Genomic DNA, 21475 nt, shown 5'->3' with positions numbered 1-21475 from the left:
AAAATAGTTCTTATTATAATTAATTTAATATAAATTCAACACGTTTATTCTGCTTATGTGCCAGTCAGTAATGTTTTTATGTAGGCTACCAGTAATGTGAAATTTAGACGTGGATAATAGATAATGCATAAATATTTGAATTATTATTAATCATTCTGGGCCTGGTTTAGTGCTCCTGTTGAGATGGACAAAAAGGTATAAGCAAAAAAGATTTGCAATGTAATAATAATAAACATAAACAAACCAATCTGGCAACCCAGTGTTTTCACTTTCAATAATTCGTGACTACGGAAGCCCGTGCGCACGTTTCCAGACACAAAAATGCAATTGGAAAAGTAGCTCACCGGGGTAATGTAAGGACATCTATAGGGTCAGCATGTGACGTCACGCGTTCGTATAGTTTTCCCTGTGGTTTAAAACACATAGATGTACGCTATATGACTTGCAGACGGTGCGGGCCATTTTTACATGGATTATTCGAGCCAACAGTGAGTATTTCATGCTTCCCATATACAGTTTCTTGATGAGCATTTCGCCCACATACCTCATTTGAATAATATTCGTATTCATAAACATATTATGTTTAGGGATTGTTTTATATCGGGCTGTTCAAATGAAACATACAGGAATTTTGGATCTTACTCTAATTAAATATGCGAGAAATATTAAAAGCAAATGCACCGAACTTAAAAGTTAGCCATTTCAGGACGCAGTAAAACTCCCCAACCCTAAACGTTGCTTCAATTATATATAAGCAAACTTTATTTGCTGTTATCGTTCCCTCGCGGTGTGCTGCTGTTCTGAGTGCATGGCGTTCTCTGCGAGCTCTACATTGGAGATCTGTGTGGCGAGACGTAGCAGAGGCATGGCCTACTTTTTGCGCACGTATGGAAACGAGGCGGTGGCTCTTTTCGCTGTTGCTGTGCCAGCCTATGCGCAAATACATCTCGACGCTGGATAGGTCTCCTGGCATTGAGGCTGCGCCTGTGATGATCATGCGATTGAGTGACGATGGGGAGTCATGTCTAGTCTATGCATGATCAGTGGCTCTGCGCTCCGGATCCCGCTGGAAAAAGAGTTCGCGCTCGATGGCTCTGCGATCGACTTAGCGCCTATGCCCACAATGAATGGCTGTTTCCAGCGCGAGACAGACGAGGCGAGAGAGTGAAGGAGAGCGAGCGCGTCGGACTCCATTGAAACACTTTGAAACGGCCTCCAGCTAGGGGTGAGTATCCCGCCTTCGAAGCCCCGCAGCAGGTCATGTGAGGCTGCGCGACACGCGAGGACGGCGCGCGAGCGGCTGTCCTGGCATTTTGGCTGAAATCCGATGGCGCTGAGATGTTTGGGGGGCATTGTTTTGGGGAAGGTGTGCGGTGGGGGATGGGCACAGACTAATGGTACCAACAAAAAGTTTAACCACTTCACCGACCTCACTGACATGGCTGAACGCTCGTGCTGGCAGATGTTCCGGAGTCAGATCTGGCTAATTTAAAAACCTGATTTCCGGGATCTCTTTAATCTGTTAACCGAAAGGCTCGTATTTGTGCATGTAGTTTGAAGATACCACTTTGAGCGTGATTGATGTTGTTGTGGCGACGACGAGTTGTTCAATCATTTTCTTATTGGCGGAGTCTAGCTGACCCCCCCTGCTGTCAGCGCTGGTTCAGTCTGGCTCGCCCCCAGTTCGTGCATTTGTCCCGGGATGACCTGTTGATGTCTGTGAAATAAGATAAGGTGGGGTATCCGAACTAGCGCGCAAATCGCCATGGAACATTAACTTTGAAATTCCGTGGACTGAAAAGTATGCACTTGGGTATTTGAGGATGCTAGCAGCCGGCTGCTCATTCAGTCGTTAGAGATTGTTGAGTGTTGCCGTTGTAATTGAGTGGGCTGGAGAACGGGGCGAACCCTCATTTCAGCGGTGCCGCGCACGAGACGGACCCGTCTAGGCCGGAGGATGTAGGCACGCTCGCTCTCGGTGCGGTGCATTGGCAAAGACGGGACAAGAGCGGCAAACTTGCTCGTTTCGCGCGGCCCTCTGTGCGTCGCGGCGTTTCCCCCCACTGCGTTATTGCTCGCTCGCATGTAGGTGCTGCATTTCTCACAGAGTGGCTCATAGTGGGCGCCTTTGCCATCGTTCTTCACCCCCCTTCACGGCCCGTGCCAGTGGAGAACTCCGGACGGACGGGCAGATTGACTGACACACGGTTAGCCTGCCGCCGACACAGCCTCATAACACTGCTGTACTGGCAGGGCTGTTTGCAAAGGTTTGCTCATTATTTACTTATATTCTACTTAATTGTTCAGCATTGTTGAATTAGTGTTAGTTTATGCACCGTCGTATGTTCAGTGGCTGCGTCTGCACTTCCATCACACAGGCTTGACATCACAGTATTAGACTGGATTCTAAAGCTGTGCTGGGTTTTTTTTTCCTAATGTATCAGTGGTTCTCGACTGGGGTCCCGGGTCCCACTAGGGCACTTGGCAAACTTGCTAAGGGGCCCCCAATCATATTATATTTGAGTATTATTTTAACAATAAAAATAAATAGTGTAACATGCATCAAATTACTGTAATGGACAATCAGGGACTTGTCACTCAGTCATGTTTAGTGTGTGTGCAGCATACAACCTTGGTGAACAAAATGTACTTTTATTATTTGACCCTTTTCAACAATTGCATTTAAAATGTCCCTAGTGGCATTTTTTTTTTCACTCTTTGGTGATGTTTGTCTGTTGCGTTTCATTTCTAAAAGTTGTAGGCTAGTTGAGCAGAGAAGTTCTTCAGCACCAAAGAAACAGCTATTTGTATTTATTTATTCTTTCCTTAAAGAAGGCACAATGTGTTAACATGTAATCTACAAAATCTTCTGATAAAACTGAGTTTTTTTTTTTTTTTGTACTGGTTAAGTAAAGATAATAATAATAATCACAGTTAATTATTTTAATATATTTACAGCCACAGTTTCTGTTAACAAAAAGGTTATAAGCACCTTTGATTTTAGGAGATCTTGAAGTTACAAGGGTTGAGAACCACTGACATTTAGTTTGAAATCACTTTTGAAAAAAGTAAATCACTTTGTTATGCTGACTGCCTAAAAGGGTCCCAGTTGACCGAATGTACATAATAGTTAAAGTATAGAATTTGTCATTGAGAATAAATGCATGAAATTTAATGAGTATACTTGATTATTCATTACTTAATAAGTTTGAAGTTCTAATATTACTTTATTTTATTTAGGCCTTGGTGTTTTTAGACTCCAAAACTCAATTAGTTGCATGTTGAAAGTTTCATACATGTGAGGACAGTCTTTAAAATGTTGTGCCCCCCTCTCTCACACACCATGATAACTATACCTAAGGTGTCCCTCTCCTCCCCCACCCCAAGGGAAAGCTTCTTAAATAAACCCTGGGCCTCTCAGTGTGTATGTGTGCCACAGCTCTCTGGCCAACTGTAAACAAGCCGTTTTGTCTGATGTCTATGGCTTGTGTGTGTGCATGCAAGGGAGGGGGGAGCGAGCCTGAAGTCAGACAAAGAGGGTACTTCTTTTACCACGAACGTCCTGTTAGTTCTGTGTGATCAGATCAGATTCAGTGATTTTTAATGTGATTGCTTGTGTGAGAAACATGTGCCCAGATGTTTTGCCTACCACTGTCTAATCTTAATGTGTGAAGTATATCACATCACAGTGTTATTCTGCCGTGTTGGTTTAGCTGACATGATTTGAGGGCTGTTTATACTTCACCAAATGATTGCTGAACAATAAGCCACCATTTTTCTTTTGATGGAAAAATGTCAATCTGTACCTTCTCAGAAAGTTCTGCTACTCATTCTGCTGACTCGCAAACCCCCCCCCCCCCCCCCCCCCCCCCCCTAAAAAAAAATATGTAAGTGTATTTGTTGCTTAAAAATGTAACAGACCACAGTTTATAACTCTTCATACTTGTAAAATGTTTGGACAGCCTATTTTAAAGTAGAAAGGTCAGGTTATAATGAATTTCCCCAGCAGCACGGCTGCGAGCTGTAATGATGGCTTTGCTCATGGTGTCACATTTAGCAGTAATAAGACTGACTGCAGTGTCAGTCAAAGCCCATTGTTTTCCACCCTCTTCCTCAACTATGACCTCAATCACTGGTTTAGTATCTCTCTCGCACTCTCCCCCTCTCTCCCTCCTCTGATGTAGTACTGTAAAGAGTGCCATTTTATCTCTGTCTCAGCTGAATCACCATCTCATTCAGATTAGCAGTCACATCCTGCTCACAGGATTTTAGAGGAGGCTCGCCAACCCCCCTATTATTATTTTTCAGAGTTCGCATGTTTTAGGCCAGTCTGCTAAAGGTGCCTACAAGCTCGTCCCTGGGGTCTTATTCATTTCACCACCTTTTAATGTATCAGTCTGTTGCCAATAACCGTTTGTGTCTCTGCAATAAATGATGTTAGATTTAGTGGATTTTACTGCTTCAAAAGCAAATGACGGTTGCAATGAGTCTTAAGGGATGAACTACTGTGCTGCTGAGAGAATGCTGCTGACAAAGATCTCTTTCTTTCTCTTCCATCTGTCTTTCCCTCCTTCTGTTCCTCTGGTGCCGCTCAGATTTCTCTGGTGGTGCTGGCCATAGCGCCATGGCTCAGACCCTTCAGATGGCGATCCCAAACTTCGGCAACAATGTCCTGGAGTGTTTGAACGAGCAGCGGCTACAGGGCCTGTACTGCGACGTGTCTGTGGTGGTGAAAGGACACACCTTTAAAGCTCACCGCGCCGTGCTGGCAGCCAGCAGCTCCTACTTCCGTGACCTTTTCAACAGCAGCGCGGGCAGCAAAACCCCTACGGTGGTGGAGTTGCCCCCGGCCGTACAGCCGCAGAGCTTTCAGCAGATCCTGGCTTTCTGCTACACCGGCCGCCTCAGCATGAACGTCGGAGACCAGTTTCTGCTCATGTACACGGCTGGCTTTCTCCAGATCCAGCAGATCATGGAGAAGGGCACAGAGTTCTTCTTGAAGGTCAGCTCGCCCAGCTGCGACTCACAGGGCCTCCATACCGAAGAAACTCCTCCGTCGGAGCCTCAGAGTCCCGTCACCCAGACGGCGGCAGGGGCCTCGGCAAATGGAGGTGGCGCAGCCAGTCGGCCCACTTCCTGCTTGACCCCGTTGCCCCTGGTGTCTCGGGTGAAGACAGAGCAACCGGAGGCTTCGCCCTATTCTGTGGTGTGCGCGCCGGTGGCCAAGCGGCTCTGGGAAGGAAGCAGTCGGGAAGGCGGCGGAGGCTCGGGCACAGCCGGAGGAGGAGGGATGAGGAAGGCGGCCCGCTTTTCCCAAGAGATGGCACGTGGAAGCGCCATCCAGCAGCAAAGTAGCATGGGACTTGGTATGGGTCTAGGAATGGGCCAGGGGGGTCACAGTGGCGGCAGCAGCACCAATGGCAACGGCACGAGCAGTGCCACTCCTGAAGGCACCAGCCCCGGTACATTGAGTGCCTATGCCAGCGATTCCCCCATCTCTTACCATGACGATGAGGAAGAGGAAGAGGCGGTGGATGATGGCACTGAAGAGCAGTACAGGCAGATCTGCAACATGTACACCATGTACAGCATGTTAAACGTGGGAGCTACAGGTGAGTCCACAGCGCTGCTGCATGAAATGAAACGCTTACAATTATTTAGATAATTGACTCAGTCGTTATTTATAATCATTTACTCTACCTCATGTTGTTCCAAACCTGTATGATGACTTTTTCTTCCATGGAAAAGAACAGGAGGTGAAAATTTAATAATGTACTCGTAGTCTTTTCCATGCAATTACAATGAATGCGAAATGGAGCTTTCAGACTTAAAAATGCACTATAAAAGTTGTCAGTATGCCACACGATAGCTTTGTGTGAGAAGTTTTCTGTTAAATAAAATGTTTGTTTTTCTTCAATTTATCCATGCATATTTCATTTAATATTTACCGGTACATTTTTTGCACCTTGACATTTTTAATCAAAATGTCAACTCATTCTTCCTGTGAAACGACAGGCTTGTCTCTGGTGACATATGTAGTTGATTGAAAATCCCACATCTGCGTTCAATTCAATCAACAACCAATGGATAGAACCTAGTTCTTGCCATACATTTCCTTTTTTCGCTAATCTGTTACACATCACAATAAGGTTTAAAAGTTGTTGTTTTTTCCGCAACTATTACTTATTCAGACTTTCCCTCTCGTGAGCTGTATACAGTTGAGCTCATTGGGTCAGTCCGATTCATGAATGAATACTAAATTGGATGGGTTAATTGCAGAGGACATTTTTCGAGAATGGGTTACCATACTTGGCCTTCACATGTCACTTTCACTTATGTTAATTTTAATTCAAGCCAGTTTGTGAACTGTATCAACCGATTCTTTGAAAAGATCTGACAAAAAAAAAAAAAAACATTCACAAATCTAACATCACTACTTCTCTCGTCAACTGATGATTTTCACTGAATAATGACACAAAACGCCAGCTCCAGTCCCTATTGATTGCATGGAAAGAAAACGACCAGAATATGGTTAAAATGTTGTTTTCTGTGTTCCACTGAAGAAAAAAAGAAGTCATGGAGGTTTGATGATGACAGAATTTTCATTTGAGTTTTAAAATAGCACTTCCCGCACCAGCACTTCCTTTGATCCTGTATGTGTTGTAATGTATACAGGCTCCGGCTTTTTTTTTTTTTTTTTTTTTTTGCTTCCATTTTAAAGTTAAATATTGTCTACTCTCTTTTGTATTTCTTAAGTAGGAATATCATCATCATAGCTAAATTCACACTTTTTGTTAAAATGCTTCAACTGTTTGGAGCTCATGAATATTTTATCATCAGGTCTTATCTTCTCTCAGACGGCATGAAAACTGAATGTGTTCTGATGCCTTTGGATTTCACAGGTCTTTTATTAGTCTCGATCCCAAGAGGTCTGTATTATCTGTCTGTTTCAAAAGACCTGAGTGTTGGTTTAATCTTCACAACTGTCTAGACAGTGTGTGCTGAGATCACGTTTTTGTCTTCACACTTTCTCTTCTCTCCATAAACTTCCTTTCTCATCATCTTTTTTTCTCATCTTCAGCGGGTGAGCGTGTGGAGGCCCTCCCGGACCACTCAGAGACGCGGCCTAGGATGCGCGGCCGACAGGATCTCGCCTCTCTCCCTGCCGAGCTCATCGCTCAGATCGGCAACCGCTGTCATCCCAAACTTTACGAGGAAGGTGACCCTGCAGAGAAACTGGAGCTAGTTTCAGGTCTGAGTCTGATCATTGTACCTGTTCCTTAAGAAAACGCAACTGATGTATTATAGTGGGATAAATCATTCTTTTGTTGTCGTCATATCACCCTGTATGCACTGTAAGAAAACATCTGCCGAGAAAATAATATTAATCTTTAGAAGAGACAAATAGGGAGTAAAACCGGCATCACACAACTGAGTCATGTTCAATAGCCCATGAAAAGCAAATGATCTCTCGTGGTGATTGATAGGTCAACCGTGTTTGGAGAAGCCGTGTTTTGGTATTGTGGTGTAGAACAGGTTTTGTTGAGTGACTGTAAGGTAATGGAGGCTTTTATGAGTTGTAAAGCGTGGCCTTAAGTGACTCTGAGCTGTCCGACTGGAACTGTTCAGTCCACATAACAGAGGAATTCCACTTATCGCTGAAACTTTATTTAAACAGCAGTCGCATATATAAACATGCAGCTCAAAGTGCTTTACAAATACGATAAAAGAAAGCGTTCGAACAAGACCAGACATGAAGCAATATAAAGTGGAAAATGAAATGAGGAATTGAAACAAGACGAGAGGACAAACGATAAAAAGGTCTTTGGGAAAAAATGTCATCAGAAAGTCATTAAATGATGAGCAAATACGAAACGCTGGAGGAGTGAAAAGGAAAAATGGAAATGAGACAAAAATGTTTAATTAAGAACATGATGGAAAATAAGCTTTTGAATGATTTTCAAATGTTGTTTTAGTAAAGCCCCCCCCCCCCCCATCCAATGGAGGCAGGTTTTGTTTTTTGAATTATAATGACTGATGACTATTTTGGCTTTTCATCTATAGTCCTGGAAAACTTGAAGATCAGACACATATATAGTGTAACGTCTAGAAACATGATTCAGTATAATGTAAATGCAATTACTCTAATGAACTCATTTCCAGGTTTTAAATGTGAATGGTATTTATTGGACTTTTAGACCCCACTGTGTGTGTGTGTGTGTGTGTGTGTGTGTGTGTATATATATATTATATATATATATATATATATATATATATATAATATACCATTCAAAAGTTTGGGTAAATGAGATTTTTTTTTTTTTTTATGTAAGAAATTAATTCTTATTTTCAGCAAGGACACTTTGAATTGATCAAAAGTGACAATTTACAAAGACATTAAATAATAAATTACATTTAAAAATATATTTAAATAGATAAGTTTAAAAAAAAAAGTAATAATATTTTACAATTGTACTGTATCATTGTAGTTTTGATCAAATTAATGCAGACTTGGTGAGCATTTTGTTTCAAAAACAAAATCTCCAAAACAGCAGCGTATGTGTATATTATAGCATGAGAGAAATTGTTTCATGCACGTTTAATATTGCCAATTTACTCTTTATTTGGAGCCGATTGATTATTTAGTTCTTGAGTTATTTGTGTTAAAGTGCTGAAAAAATGTGCTGTTTAAGCCCATGATAGATTTTTTTTGAAAACTAGTATCTGGTGACTGGCTGAGTATTGATAAGAATTTAAAAAATGAAGAGATTAATAAATCAAATGCAGCTAGATATGATTTATTTATGTAGTATTCTGTACTTGAAAAGTTGAATTGCATTAGAAATTGCAGTAAAGTCAGAGCTTAAACTTCACAGGTCACAGTCGGTACTAACATATACTAACGCTTATAAGGAGATCTGAATTTCTTTCTGTGCTTTGTGTGATTAGTATTCATTCATTTAGTATTCATTTTTGGGACTTGAATGCATTCATGCAAATCGATGAGTCATAAACCATTTGTCAGTCTTTCAATATGTATCTGCTTGTATATCTTGAGTACATTCATATGAATTAAGTTTCCCACCTTTTAAGCGAGATCCATGTATTTGGTCCACAGGCACCAGCGTGTACATTTCAAGAGCTCAGCTGATGAACTGTCACGTCAGTGCAGGGACCAGGCACAAAGTCCTTCTGAGGAGGCTGCTGGCTGCTTTCTTCGATAGGTAAGTCTGAGAAACATTAAAGATGTCTTCCATAATAGTGAAAGTGTAAGGCCTCTAACTTTCCTGTTTCTGTTTGACACACAGGAGCACTCTGGCCAACAGTTGTGGAACTGGCATCCGTTCCTCCACCAATGACCCCAGCCGTAAGCCGCTGGACAGCCGAGTGTTGCACGCTGTCAAGTGTAAGTTCCTGATCTTTCATTACTCAGAGCACCTAATTTGCCTACCTATGAAGGCATGTCACACAAAGTATGATAACTATAACGATAAAGTTTAACTTTAATTTAAATAAACGTTACATACCAATTGAAATATGAACACATTTTTACGTTGAAACCTGATGACCTAAAATGACTCGATCAATCACAAACTTTCTCATTTGATAAGTAACAGGAATAGTGCAGAACTTTAAATATTTCTGAAGCAATTTTCCATAAAATTTGTTTTAAATTTTTCAAAATCCAACAGTTAAGTTTGTTTTCAGGTTTAAATTCGACTTTGAATAACAGATTTTCAGTGTGACCCTACTGAACCCCACTACGTGTGAACGGAGTTGGCACATCACCGTCATTGTGGAATTTTTTATCAGGATGTGATGCAAAACGGTCATGCTAATAATTTGTCAGAGTTGTCGGCTTTCACTGACTTGTGCAGTTTAATTCTCACACTTTGTTAGTATTTATAGCTCCTAAAACAAACTACATGACAATGAAAAATGATTACCTCGGAATGTCGATCAGTAATGCAGGTGCGAGGTGCTTTATCTTTTTCTCACGTGCCAGTGATTACCCCATAGATTGCCGACCCCTGAACTAGTCTGACCAACTAGCGGTTACTTAGGGCTAATCAATCTTACTTTTTGGATTCAAATTAGACCAATCTACCTTTTTATGTAACTGACTTGAAAAAAAGTTTGACCAATCTTGAAGAAAAAAATTAGATGACTAAGTTGTAAGACTAGTTTTAGCAGTTTATGTAACCAGCAACAGTACGTTTTGTTAACTGTTCATTATGCCCAACTTATACTTCTGCGTCGAACTCACGCCGTAGCTACGTCGTAGGCTGTGTGTAGCGCACGTACCCTTCGGCGTACCCTGATGTGCACCTCTCCAAAAATGTAACAACGCGTCAATTCTACGCGGACGCAAGCGCTGTGATTGGTCTGCTTGAACCCCTCCCTCGGGTTTCATATGCTCCCTCTGCATGTGTAATTGCGCGTCAATGCGGACAACGACGCAGAAGTAGCCTACAGCGTAGAGGCTCCGGCGTAGGTCCGATGCAGAAGTATAAATATATTTTGGCTTTGTTTAAAATATTGTGAGATCAGTATTGTGTATTGAACCGAATCACGATACCACTAGAACGTTATCATCTATGGGTGTGGATGCTGATATAATTGTCGTTTTAGTTGTCGTTATAATTGCCGTCGTTATAATTGCCCCCCCCCCCCCCCGTATGTCTACAGTTTACTGCCAGAACTTCGCCACCAGCTTTAAAGAGAGCGAGATGAACGCCATTGCGGCGGACATGTGCACTAACGCTCGGCGCGTGGTGAGGAAGAGCTGGATCCCCAAGCTGAAGCTACTGATGGCGGAGGGCGACGCCTATGCCAATTTCCTTCCTGACAGCATCAAGATGGAAGCGGACGGCCTCAGCGGCGAGCCTACCTTTGAGACCGCTAGCCTGGAGGGCGGCGCTTCGGTGGAGACCGGAGGATCCTCGGGCGAGTCTCTGCAGGGTGTGAGCGGAGACAACGGCACTTTGTTTCAGTGAGCGACCTGGCGAGGAAAGCCCTGCCCCATCCCCTCTGCCGCCCCACCTCCTTCCTGCCTCCCACCCCGCTGCGTGACTCTGGGCTCTGCTGCTTTTGCCTGGGATGGGAAAGGGAGAGTCGGGTAGGAGATTGGAGGAGATAGCACGGTCTAGTGTCGGGAGGAACACGGGGGGTTTATACCAGGGGCGCTATTTTCTTTTCAATCATTTTTGTTTTTGCTGAATAACCCTCTTTTGCACAGAAGATCCCCTTTGCCTCCATGCTCGGCAAGTAAATCTAGTCACCGATGCTATAGGAATACATAATTAGGACCAGGAAAAGTTATTGCGATGGGAGGCCCGATGTTCCCTGATCTCACTCTACTGAATTTGAATGTATTAGTTTGTAGCTACCTGGCTATGTCAGAATAGCCGATTGTATTTGGCCCAGGAGAGAGACAGGAAAAATGCTTGTCATAAGATCTAAAGGAACAGCAGATGGAGAAAGTAGTGAGGGAGGAGAGGAGAGGAGAAGTAGGTGGCATATTCTGTCTCTCGTTCTGTCTAAAATGGAAAGAATCTGATATCCTCCTCTCCTTCCATTCCTCCCAAAATATATGTGGGATCTTAGTCTGCCACGTTCTTTGTTTTTTATGTTGCCATTTTCTCCTTTCCCCTTCTACTTGTTCCACTGTGTGTGATTTATATGAATTCAGAGTTGATGAAAGATGATTAAGGACTGTAAAGGATAAAAATATATTTATCTGCTCACACCTTTTGAGCTTGAGAGAGAGGGATTGTTTTAAAATCTCTATTTTTTTTTTTTTTTATATTTTCCCCTCAAGAGACACCTTTTTATTGGGTTTTAAATGGAAATAGTGAGAATAATGAGGATTATTTTTGCATAAGGATTATCTTACATTTCAAAGAATGGTGCTTGGCTTGTATCTGGATTACCATCGTTTCCGTAGCAGAATTCGATTGGCCGTTTTGACCAGTGACGCAATTAATACAGTAATTTCAACCCCACTGACTTTCAGTGTTTGCACAACAACAGTTGAAGCATTCTTTAAAATATCTTCGTTTGTGTTCCATACAGTTTAAGAACAACATGAGGGTGAGTAAATGATGACAGAATTGGATAAACTAAAAATTGTGTAGGACATATAAACTAAGTGTTTTTAGCGTGTAAACCTTTTAGCTTTCTTCCCCCATTATCGCACACAAACATGCTTTTGCAGCCCAGGGGGAAAGGAGGTTGTGCTTCTTATTGTTAGTCACTTTACTGTCTTAAGGTTTGGGCCTGACTTTGTGTGTGTTTGGGAGTGGAGGAGGGTTTACATTGCCTGTGTCCCAGGAGAGGAGGAGCAGAGTGATTAAGTCTCTTCATGTTGCCCATGTCCCTGTTTGGGCAGCTGTGTGTGCATGTGTGCGTGCGTGTGTGTCTGTGCTCGCTTAGGCAAGCATGTGTGTGTCCGCACAAGTCACCATCTGTATACATTCCTTGCACATAGTTGGCACTGTGTATTTGCATGTGGGTGATGTGTTGATTCTGGGATTTAGGGTGTTTGTTTCTGTGTTTATTCATCGGATGCTTCACGTACGGATGCTTCTTCGGCTGTCTGAAGGTGTGCCGTAACCCGTGGACTTTTGCATAATCCCGATTTCCATCAGAATTTGAATGGGATTGCATGTGATGTCTTAATGTGCACTCAGGCATGGGTTTTATATGCACATGCCTCACAAAAACAGAAATACGATACTTTAGGCGATTTTAATATTTCATGCCCGAATTGGTAGGCTGCATTTGTGTAAGTGAGGTTTTTTTTGTGTGCATCTGATCTCCTGGGACACATACATTAGCCGCCCCCTTTCTGAAGAAATGGAACTCTTTGCACCTTTTCGTAGACTGAACTAGAGCCTTTTGCACCTTTTTGTAGAGGAGAGTGGTGGATTGTGCACCTTTTTTTGTAGAGCGTAATCGATGGTTTTTGGACTAAACTTCGTGGATGTGTATGTGTCGGTATCTGGCCCATAACAGGATGCACCCCTGTGTCTGCGGCCAGCCATGTTGAATACTGATGTAAATATCGAAGAGACTGTTGAACAGATTTTGACCACGTTTTTAACAGGTCGTTCGTCTTTTTAATTGATGGCTTACATTAGGTCTTTCACCCCTCTTGTTTTAGCTCAAATTTTTTTTTTTTCTCTCTTTTATTTGCATTATCAAGTCTGGCTTACCTGCTGTTTGTATATCTGGAAATTGTAGTTTTCTTGTTTTGTTTTCAGGCTTTAGAGTCGTAGCAAATAAAGTGAACTCCTGGCAAGTTTACGTCTTAAATGCAGTCTGGTTCTGGTCTGACCGGTGACCTATTTCTTTTTCTTTTCTTTTGGACCAGAAGACAATAATGCCTCTAGTGTAGAAATGTATAACATCCTGCGAAATCAACATCTGGGAATGTGCATGCTTTCATTTCGTTCTCTGTTTCATTTCTCCACTCTTTTAGCAGACCACGTGTACTGTATTTACTTTTCAACTACTACTAATTCAAGGTGAAAGAGTTGACTTGCCAAGTTTTTTAAGGATACAATATAGAGTTGTTTGACTGATGATAGAGTACCGAGTATTTTTTCATTTCTTTTTATCGACTAAAGTGCTGGGAGGGTGGGGGCACGGTGAGGGATGAACTGGTGCTATGTGTGCTATTCTTTAGATGTTAAAGGCCTGCTGGGTCACTGGTGCCTTTTCAGGAGGACTGCGGGAGACGGACTGCGTGTGTATCTGGGTAGGGCATGGAGTGGCGGCGCTCCTTCCTCTCTCTCCTCTCGCCGGCTATGACTGTGCCAGTGTTTATGCGTCCTCCATTTTGATGGCACAGATCACATATGCTGCATGCGTCGCTGGAGAGGAACCGCTGTGTCCATGCGCCACCTGCTGTGTGTTTCTGCGGCTTAAATTTACTACTTACAGTCAACACCAGGGGGTGTCATAACTGAGAAAGATGACTTTTAGTGGCCACAAAAGATGGCTTTTCTCCTTCTGGGAAGTTGAAGGTGATGTGTGTAATTTTTTTTTCAATGTTAAAATGCTAAAAGTAAGCCATTCGATGGTTGATTTTTCCCGAAAGGTGTAACACTGTGGCGCTATCAAAAAGTTGCTCTGTTTGTTTGAGCATCACAACCAGCCCGAAAGAGGCTGAAATCATTATTTTTGTGAATTAGTTTCAAGTTACACACTTCACCTTTAAATGATTATTTTTATTTCGGAAAAACGTATGTCTCGCCTGGTATGAAAGGTTTCTTAAGGCAAGTATATAGTGGGAATGAAGGGACCAGTGTTAATCAAAAAAGGCCAGGATGTCCATATCACGTTGCTTATCTGTCTGCTCATGTGCCCGAGTAAAGCACCTTTTTCTGGGGTTCGCGATCATAGACGTGCTCCCCGGCACCTTGCAATTCAGTCTGACTGTGTCACGGAGCACAGAGCAGTTAGATGGCAGACGCCTGTGAGGGTGGAAAAAGAGTGAGAGTTTAACTGCCCATACGTCTTGTCATTCTTCCTTGTAACACAGTTTGTTGGGGTACTGTGCATTGTAGATCATTGTGAATTTGTAACTTGGTGGATCGCTGACAGCTTGCAAGAGAGAGTATGGAGCGGCGTATTAAAAATGGAACTCTTTAATAAGTAGTGACTGTCTCTCCTCTCTGCAAAGGCAGAAACCGGACCCGTCTGTTTTGAAGCAACGGACTCGCTGCATTTTGCAGGTTTTCCTTTAGCTTGCAGTTTTTTTGTTTTTTTTTTGTCCGTCTAAGCCTTTTTACCCAGAATGCAGCATTGCTATTCCACTCTAAATAACAGACATACCACATAAAGATACTCTCACCTCTTTCTCTGCGTGTTGCGTTCTCTTCCAGCACACCCCAACACTCTGCTTTCAGTCTTTTCCCTGAAATGAGATGGATTATAACCCAACTTTGCAAATGTTTTGGTAAAGTAACGTGTGACAGCTCGACAAATTGATGTCCGGACATGGTATCACGAATTACAGAGAAATACAGACAGGATGGGTGATGACATCAGCTCGCTTGAACACTCAAAACAACAAACAGGTTGTGAACTTTTTTTTACGATGCAGTGTCTCACTTTCTATGACTACATCCCTATACAAATCTATATACTGTATATTACATAGAAGCACTAATGAAGTTTGATTGTTAGTCGTGCACTCTCAGCATGAGTTGTAACCCATACCCAGCTGTGCTCATGCACTGACCCTGTAACGCCAGTGCTCATCCACTCCATTCTGTCTGTGTTCAAAGTGCCAATAACTTTGTGAATCCCTAACTGTGACCCAATATTATCAAAAGTAATTGCACATTAACTACTGTAAAAAATGAGTAAGAGAAAAGTCAAAGGATACAGCTGAATATCTTAATAAAAGTTTGTAACAAAGATTTTTGTGTCTTTGGCGCCTTATTTTATTTATTCAAAAGAAAGAAAAAAAATCTTACCCATTGACAGATCTCAGAGTTTTTTTAAACAAAAACTCTTTTTTTTTTTTTTTTTTTTCTTAAAGAAACCAAGACCTAATATATTATCTTAATATATTTGCTTCACAAATACATGAAAAGTATAAGTGTTTTAATTATATACTAAAAGTAATCTTGCGGCCCCTCTGGAACTCTGGTGAGGCCACCTGGTTGAAAACCACTGTTGATATGTACATATAGTAGTATGTTTAATATGCAATCTAATTGCAGGAGTGAATACACCTTGTCTAAACATGGAGGTCTTCACTGAAAGCAGCCAATTCTACATGTGAATTCAAGCTAATAATTTAAGTTTCAGGGGGGGGGGGGGGGGACCTTTTGATTGTCTTTAAGGCACACAACTTTTATAGGTTTACTTTAGCCAACCACACTTATATATTTAGTGGAATACTTTAGTGGATGTATAGATTTCAATTAAGTCTTACTTCGAAATAACTTTATGTACTATTTTCTTCTATCAGGCTATACAATATTGTCATGTAGAAGGTTAATTAATGCCTAAACTGTAGCTTGACCTGATCACAGAGAAATACTTGGAGTTTGTGCAACCTTTCTTAACACAACCTGATCATGTGTGCAACCCAGAGATTGAGTTTGAGAGTGCACTTTAACATTTCATTATTATTAGTATTGTTATCCCATTGACTAGATCAACTGCCTCTTTGATAGCCAAAAATATTTTAGCAGGTTTTACCATGTATGAATAAAGGAAGTCTAATAGCATATCTCGTCTCACATGTGTCACCTCTGTAATTTTACAGTTCCTCCGTCCAAAAACCAATCTGAATGTGGACTGAATTTAGAAAATTAATATTTGGTTTAACAACATCCGTGGATCTAACGCTTGATAAAATGGTGCTGTTATACGTTTTACGCGAAAACAGCTGGATCCACCCGTAAATGGGCAGAGGAAGCTTGACGCGCGCGTGTCGTGTGAGGTTATTGGCTATGACGAAATCTCTTGAAGCAAATAAGGCAACAGGAAGTAGCCTGAACAAGCCCACGCATCATGGGTTTTCCATAGAGCCGACCGACAAGCGGAAGTTCCTTTTATGGGCATAAGAGAATGAGGAAGCTAACAATATCCATGGGAATAAAAGTAGCCTATCTATTAACCCAGGCTAGAAAAATGGCACAGACTTCTTATGCGTTTGTCATTGTGTTGTATTGTCGTGTAATTATATAATATAATATCATTTTAGTTAATAATGCAATTATTTTAAATAAAATACAGGCTACAATAAAACAATTAGAAGGTGATTCATCGACGTTTACTTTTTTTTTAAAAGGTCATTGATAGTCTAGAGGTATTGATGATTAATTTAGTACTTGGTTGTCAAAGAAATCTTCCGACTGATTACATCAGAAGCAGAATGATACACGTTCTGACTTATTTCCTCAAACAGAGCCGCAATTCATGGGAGGAGCCCGAGTGTCAATCACAAGCGAACACGTCACCAAAACTATATAAAGCGCGCTGTCTCAACGCTGAGGTTTACTTCGGTGAATGAAACGACAGTGAAAGTGAACTGAGCTCAGAGGAAATTGCCTAAATATTGTTTGTATATTCGAAAAGAGGATAGAAGTTACTTAAGTAAGAACGATGGATGTCACAACAGAGGCCAAGCAGATTATGGTCCATGCGTTGAGCAAAATCTACAGCTCGCGCACCCAGCGTGGTGGACTCCGACTCCACCGGAGCCTGTTGCTGACGCTCGTCATGAAATCTGCAAGGGACATATACCACTCTGCTCGACTGACAAGCGAGAAAATGGGGCAATCCGACATACTCCGTGTCACAGAGAACACATCGCAAACAGAAGAGCCCATTGACACAACGAGCTCCACGACAACACCTCTGCGCGCGATAGCGACACAGTCCAACGAGGATGAGCAAAGGTCCGGACTCGAGGGTCATGCACATCTACACAACCCCGCAGGACTCACGGTGGACAAAGAAAACTGCAACCCAACCAGACCGGACCGTCACTCCAGAAAGCGACGGAGCAAAACAGCCACAGACCCTGACTTCCCACCGTGCAAAAAAGCCAAACTGGAGTTTGTGGAGGCCAGAGGAATTCTTCAGAATAATTCCGCCAGCTGCGGTAGAGCGCTAGACTCACTGTCACTTGTACCTATGCCAAGAACAATTGTGACATTTTGAAAAGACAAACCGCAATGGCACAACACAAGTGAACTTTGCGCACTACAGAGGGAAGCGTATTATGTGACGCATAACTGCTGTGATATTGAGGGCAGTTGACTAACGTGGAGAAGTCAGTGGGTGATTGCTCACAGTGGAACAATGTGACAGCTCATCGGAGAGCGGGTTGTTTTGGGGGAAAAGGTGTGATGGTTCTTGTTCAAACGGTCGCGTTTCTCTGATTCAGGAGTCAGGACATGACGCGGCGGTATCATGACTTCTACAAGAAGTGTTACTGAGAGAACTTCCACGGACATTCACATGAACTTTATCTATTTATTTATTGGCCATCTGGTTATACCATGTTGTTCAGACTGTATTTGTCTATGGTGCTGTCAGGATTGTCCAGTTATGACACTGACTGGGATTTCTGTGGTCTCCTTGCTGGAAAACCCACATTAAGCTGTGTTTTGGAACATTGTATCTGGTTTCTTGCTGGTCCAAGCAGTTGAAACATTGTAGCCAGGGATTTTCCAGCAGGTCAACATGACATAAGCTACTACAAACAGACATTGTGATGTTATGATCCATCTACCTCAGTTTTGTACAATAAAAGATTCTCTGACATATAATTTTTGTGTGTGACGCATTATCTTGAGACCTGTTTATCCAGGAAATGATCTGACGGAGGCTTGTATGTAGTTGCGTGCGCTCTGCTGAAAGTATTCCGCGGTCACGTGACCGGAGGTGCGGATGGCTCGCGGGCAGGAGCTGTATGTTCGCGGAAGGCAGGAAGCGGTGAGGCCGTGAGCACATCAGGCCGGATAATCGCTGCTGTCGTCTCTTTTCACACTCCCACTTCTTTTCAACCCCCATAACCGTCTCAGGATATGGGGAACAAAAGACGAGAAGCTGTAAAACGTTTAAGTCGTCTACTGATAATTAATGGCCTATTAGCAAGTGCTGTTAAACCCAAACTTAACACTTCTTTTTATTACTAGTCATTGTCCTTATTCTGAATTATATACTTAAAGTCTATGTTAAAGCTATACTAGCTGGTTGAACACATACATTCACACCTTACTGCATCACAATGCAACTATCCAAACTGCAATGTGCGAACAAGACTTCCAAGGAATACTTTTCGGCGGCAATCTTAAGGTCTTTGCGCGCACCCAAATTTGTCTTTTGGCGCCTTTATCAGCCTACAGTTAACCAACTCACAAATCGCCTATTATTTCTATATAATTTATATCTAACAGAGTAATAATGACAATTTTTGCTACAGCGCTCGAGCGACATTGTTGCTGTGGGACCTTCGCACGATTTCTATTGGTTTTTAGCACTCGCCGACTTGTTGAAACGTTATACACTTATTTGAATCAATGTAATAAAATAGTAGTTTATAGTCTACACTAAAATAATGTATTTGTATCAAAACCTGAATCACTTTGTGACCATGTTATATTAACAAACACGGAATTCAATGTGTAGGCTAAATAGGTGTAAAAGATAAATCTTCATGTGAGCCATGTGTATATTTGTTGACCCAGCAAAATCATACCCCATGTTGGATCATGATCATGGGTTAAGGGAGCAGGAAGTGGGACAGGCGCGAGAGAGGAATGTGCTAGTGAGCGGAAGGAGGTATTAATAGACTAGAGGAAGGACAGCAGCACCCTTCACACATCCGCACATCTGGCCGACATACAGCAGGCAGCCGGGGGAGGGGGAGCTGCTGAATGCCTGTGTGGCCCATCGATTGTCCTGCTAATGGAACGAGCCTCCCCTCCCTTCCCTCTCGAGTCTGAAACCTGATCCTCCAGTATCTGAAATCTCACAGGAATGCACTGTTAGCTCCCACAATCTCCTGACCAAACGACTTTACAACACTCGGATCAGCAGAACTACATATAGCCTACAAAGACATGTAGAATCAGAAAAGGACAGAGCAAGGGTAAAAACAAAAGAAACAAGCTAATAATGTAGCCACATGCCACCCAAATGATATACTGCAGACTCATAGGCGGAGGGTGAACCATCTGTAAGGCTAGATGTGAAAAACACATTGAAATATTATCTCATGAAATAGGTTGTTGATAGGCAACACGTAACTATCACAGCATAAACGCTCTTGTTATTGAAGTGGTTATGTTTGCAAACCACTATAATTTGAACAGGCAAACCTGATAGCACAGGCAAACCTGATAGCACACATACATCCAGAGATGGGCATACATGGAAATTTAAAATAAAAATATTGTGTGGAAAAAATGTATTTAAATACAAATACAAAATACTGTGTGAAAAAAAAATTATACAAAATACTGTGTGGAAAACGTGTATTTAAATAAAAATACAGTATTTTGTATTTTGAAAATACACAAAATACATGTGAAATTGGCCATCCAGTGGAGGTTCACAGTGAATCAAGAAACTACATAGGCCTACTGACTTTTCATTCATCTCTGCCCTCTCTGTCATTATTTCTTTCTGGCAATTACAAATGCAAAATAGCAGCCATTTATATAGCCTACTTGTTTCTGACTAGCTTACAATGTAGTCTACTTGTGGTGAACACTATTTAAAAATTCATACTGTATGTAAAACTGTGGGAACCTTTTCTGCTATCTAGCAAAGAATATGGATGGGCGATATGACCCAAAATCAACATTTTACTTCACAGTAACAATATATGGTTTCACAATTCTCAATATCAGTTTTGAAACCACAAAAACTGAATTTCAAACTCTTTCGAGCTTTTTTTTTTTTCTTCTTCTTTTTTTTCACAGGTAGCTTTTTAAGAAATTTTATATTTATTTTATGTAAAGTTTAATTGTTTCTATAAGTTTATCATAATTAGAAAGTTTATCTAAAATTAGAATTAGCCTAGTTTAGATTAATTTGACACTATTTACCCCTTTATTATTATGACTATTATTTTATGAACAATTAAACTAAAAGCTGAAGATTTTTGTGGTGTATCATTCATCAGTGCTTCTTTTTCCACTCCAACGTTCCAATAATTCTTAAACAGTGTTGGGAGTAACGCGTTACAAAAGTAATGCATTACAGTAAATTACTTTTTCCTGTAACGCAGTAGTGTAAGGCATTACTAATCAATTTTCAGTAATATTTTACACTACTGCGTTACAAAAGTAATGCATTACAGTAAATTACTTTTTCCTGTAACGCAGTAGTGTAAGGCATTACTAATCAATTTTCAGTAATATTTTACTCGGTACATGTTTAGTAACGCTTGCGTTACACACTTTTAGCCCAAAATTTAATTGTTAAAAAAAAACGGGGGGAAAAACCAGCTAGACCGCGAGACATTAGTGAATGAAACATGCAAGTTATTACCTGTTCGTGGTCAGTCAATAGCCGTGTGTGGTGTCCAAGTTTGTAAATAAAGACTAAATGACAGCTTCTGATATATTTGTATGGTGATTTATTTCATTCATCCCTCTTGCTGGTGTACCTTTGTATTGTGTGACAGTCCAGTAAAGGCGTGTTTAGGGCAGGTATTACAGGAGTGCCGCGAGGCATGATTTCGGTCTCTGTGCTCGCGCTGGCCAGTGGAAAAGCGGCTAATGGGAGAATATGGTAGAAGAAGACTGTACATTCGCGAGATGGACGTATGCGCATTACTGTTTGTTCTGTGTTTTCTTTCTAACCAGTTAAGCTATGTTTAGGTTGTGTTTTTCATCATTTTTTCATCACGCAATCATGTTTTTGATGCGGTGGTGATGCGTTCATGTGACATGTAAGGGTGGCGCTGCCAATAAAGCACCTAAAAGCTGTC

At 41.6% G+C, this 21475-nt stretch overlaps 2 protein-coding genes across 5 annotated transcripts; both read left to right on the top strand.

Annotated features, from left to right (window-relative positions):
• The first annotated feature begins 297 nt into the window (after positions 1-297).
• Positions 298-15171, top strand: nacc1a (nucleus accumbens associated 1, BEN and BTB (POZ) domain containing a). 4 transcript variants are annotated; one of them, XM_079889613.1, is made up of 6 exons: positions 298-488; positions 4596-5612; positions 7082-7252; positions 9119-9224; positions 9309-9406; positions 10690-15171. In XM_079889613.1, the coding sequence occupies exons 2-6, from the start codon at positions 4625-4627 to the stop codon at positions 10995-10997; spliced, it is 1671 nt and encodes a 556-aa protein (XP_079745739.1). In that variant the 5' UTR covers positions 298-488; positions 4596-4624; the 3' UTR covers positions 10998-15171. The 4 variants fall into 4 exon arrangements, with proteins under 4 accessions (XP_079745739.1, XP_079745737.1, XP_079745738.1 ...); XM_079889611.1 differs by lacking the exon at positions 298-488 and adding an exon at positions 1099-1225; XM_079889612.1 differs by lacking the exon at positions 298-488 and adding an exon at positions 1154-2267.
• A 1832-nt stretch (positions 15172-17003) lies between these two features.
• Positions 17004-17899, top strand: ier2a (immediate early response 2a). Its single transcript, XM_079855294.1, has one exon. It carries the CDS (start codon positions 17131-17133, stop codon positions 17689-17691), a length of 561 nt encoding a protein of 186 aa, XP_079711420.1. The 5' UTR covers positions 17004-17130; the 3' UTR covers positions 17692-17899.
• Positions 17900-21475: the final 3576 nt, after the last annotated feature.

The sequence above is a fragment of the Squalius cephalus genome (assembly GCF_949319135.1).
Source record: "Squalius cephalus genome assembly, chromosome: 1".
NCBI classification, from domain to species: Eukaryota; Metazoa; Chordata; class Actinopteri; order Cypriniformes; family Leuciscidae; genus Squalius; species Squalius cephalus.
Note: the sequence above shows the minus strand (reverse complement) of the source record. Positions and strands in the feature narration are given on the sequence as shown.

Excerpts from the sequence above, each read along its gene's own strand:
- nacc1a (XM_079889613.1), top strand. The coding sequence starts at position 4,625 with ATGGCTCAGACCCTTCAGATGGCGATCCCAAACTTCGGCAACAATGTC. Across the intron at positions 7,253-9,118 it reads GAAACTGGAGCTAGTTTCAG|GCACCAGCGTGTACATTTCA; the intron begins GTCTGAGTCTGA and ends TTTGGTCCACAG. Across the intron at positions 9,407-10,689 it reads AGTGTTGCACGCTGTCAAGT|TTTACTGCCAGAACTTCGCC; the intron begins GTAAGTTCCTGA and ends GTATGTCTACAG.
- ier2a (XM_079855294.1), top strand. The coding sequence starts at position 17,131 with ATGGATGTCACAACAGAGGCCAAGCAGATTATGGTCCATGCGTTGAGC.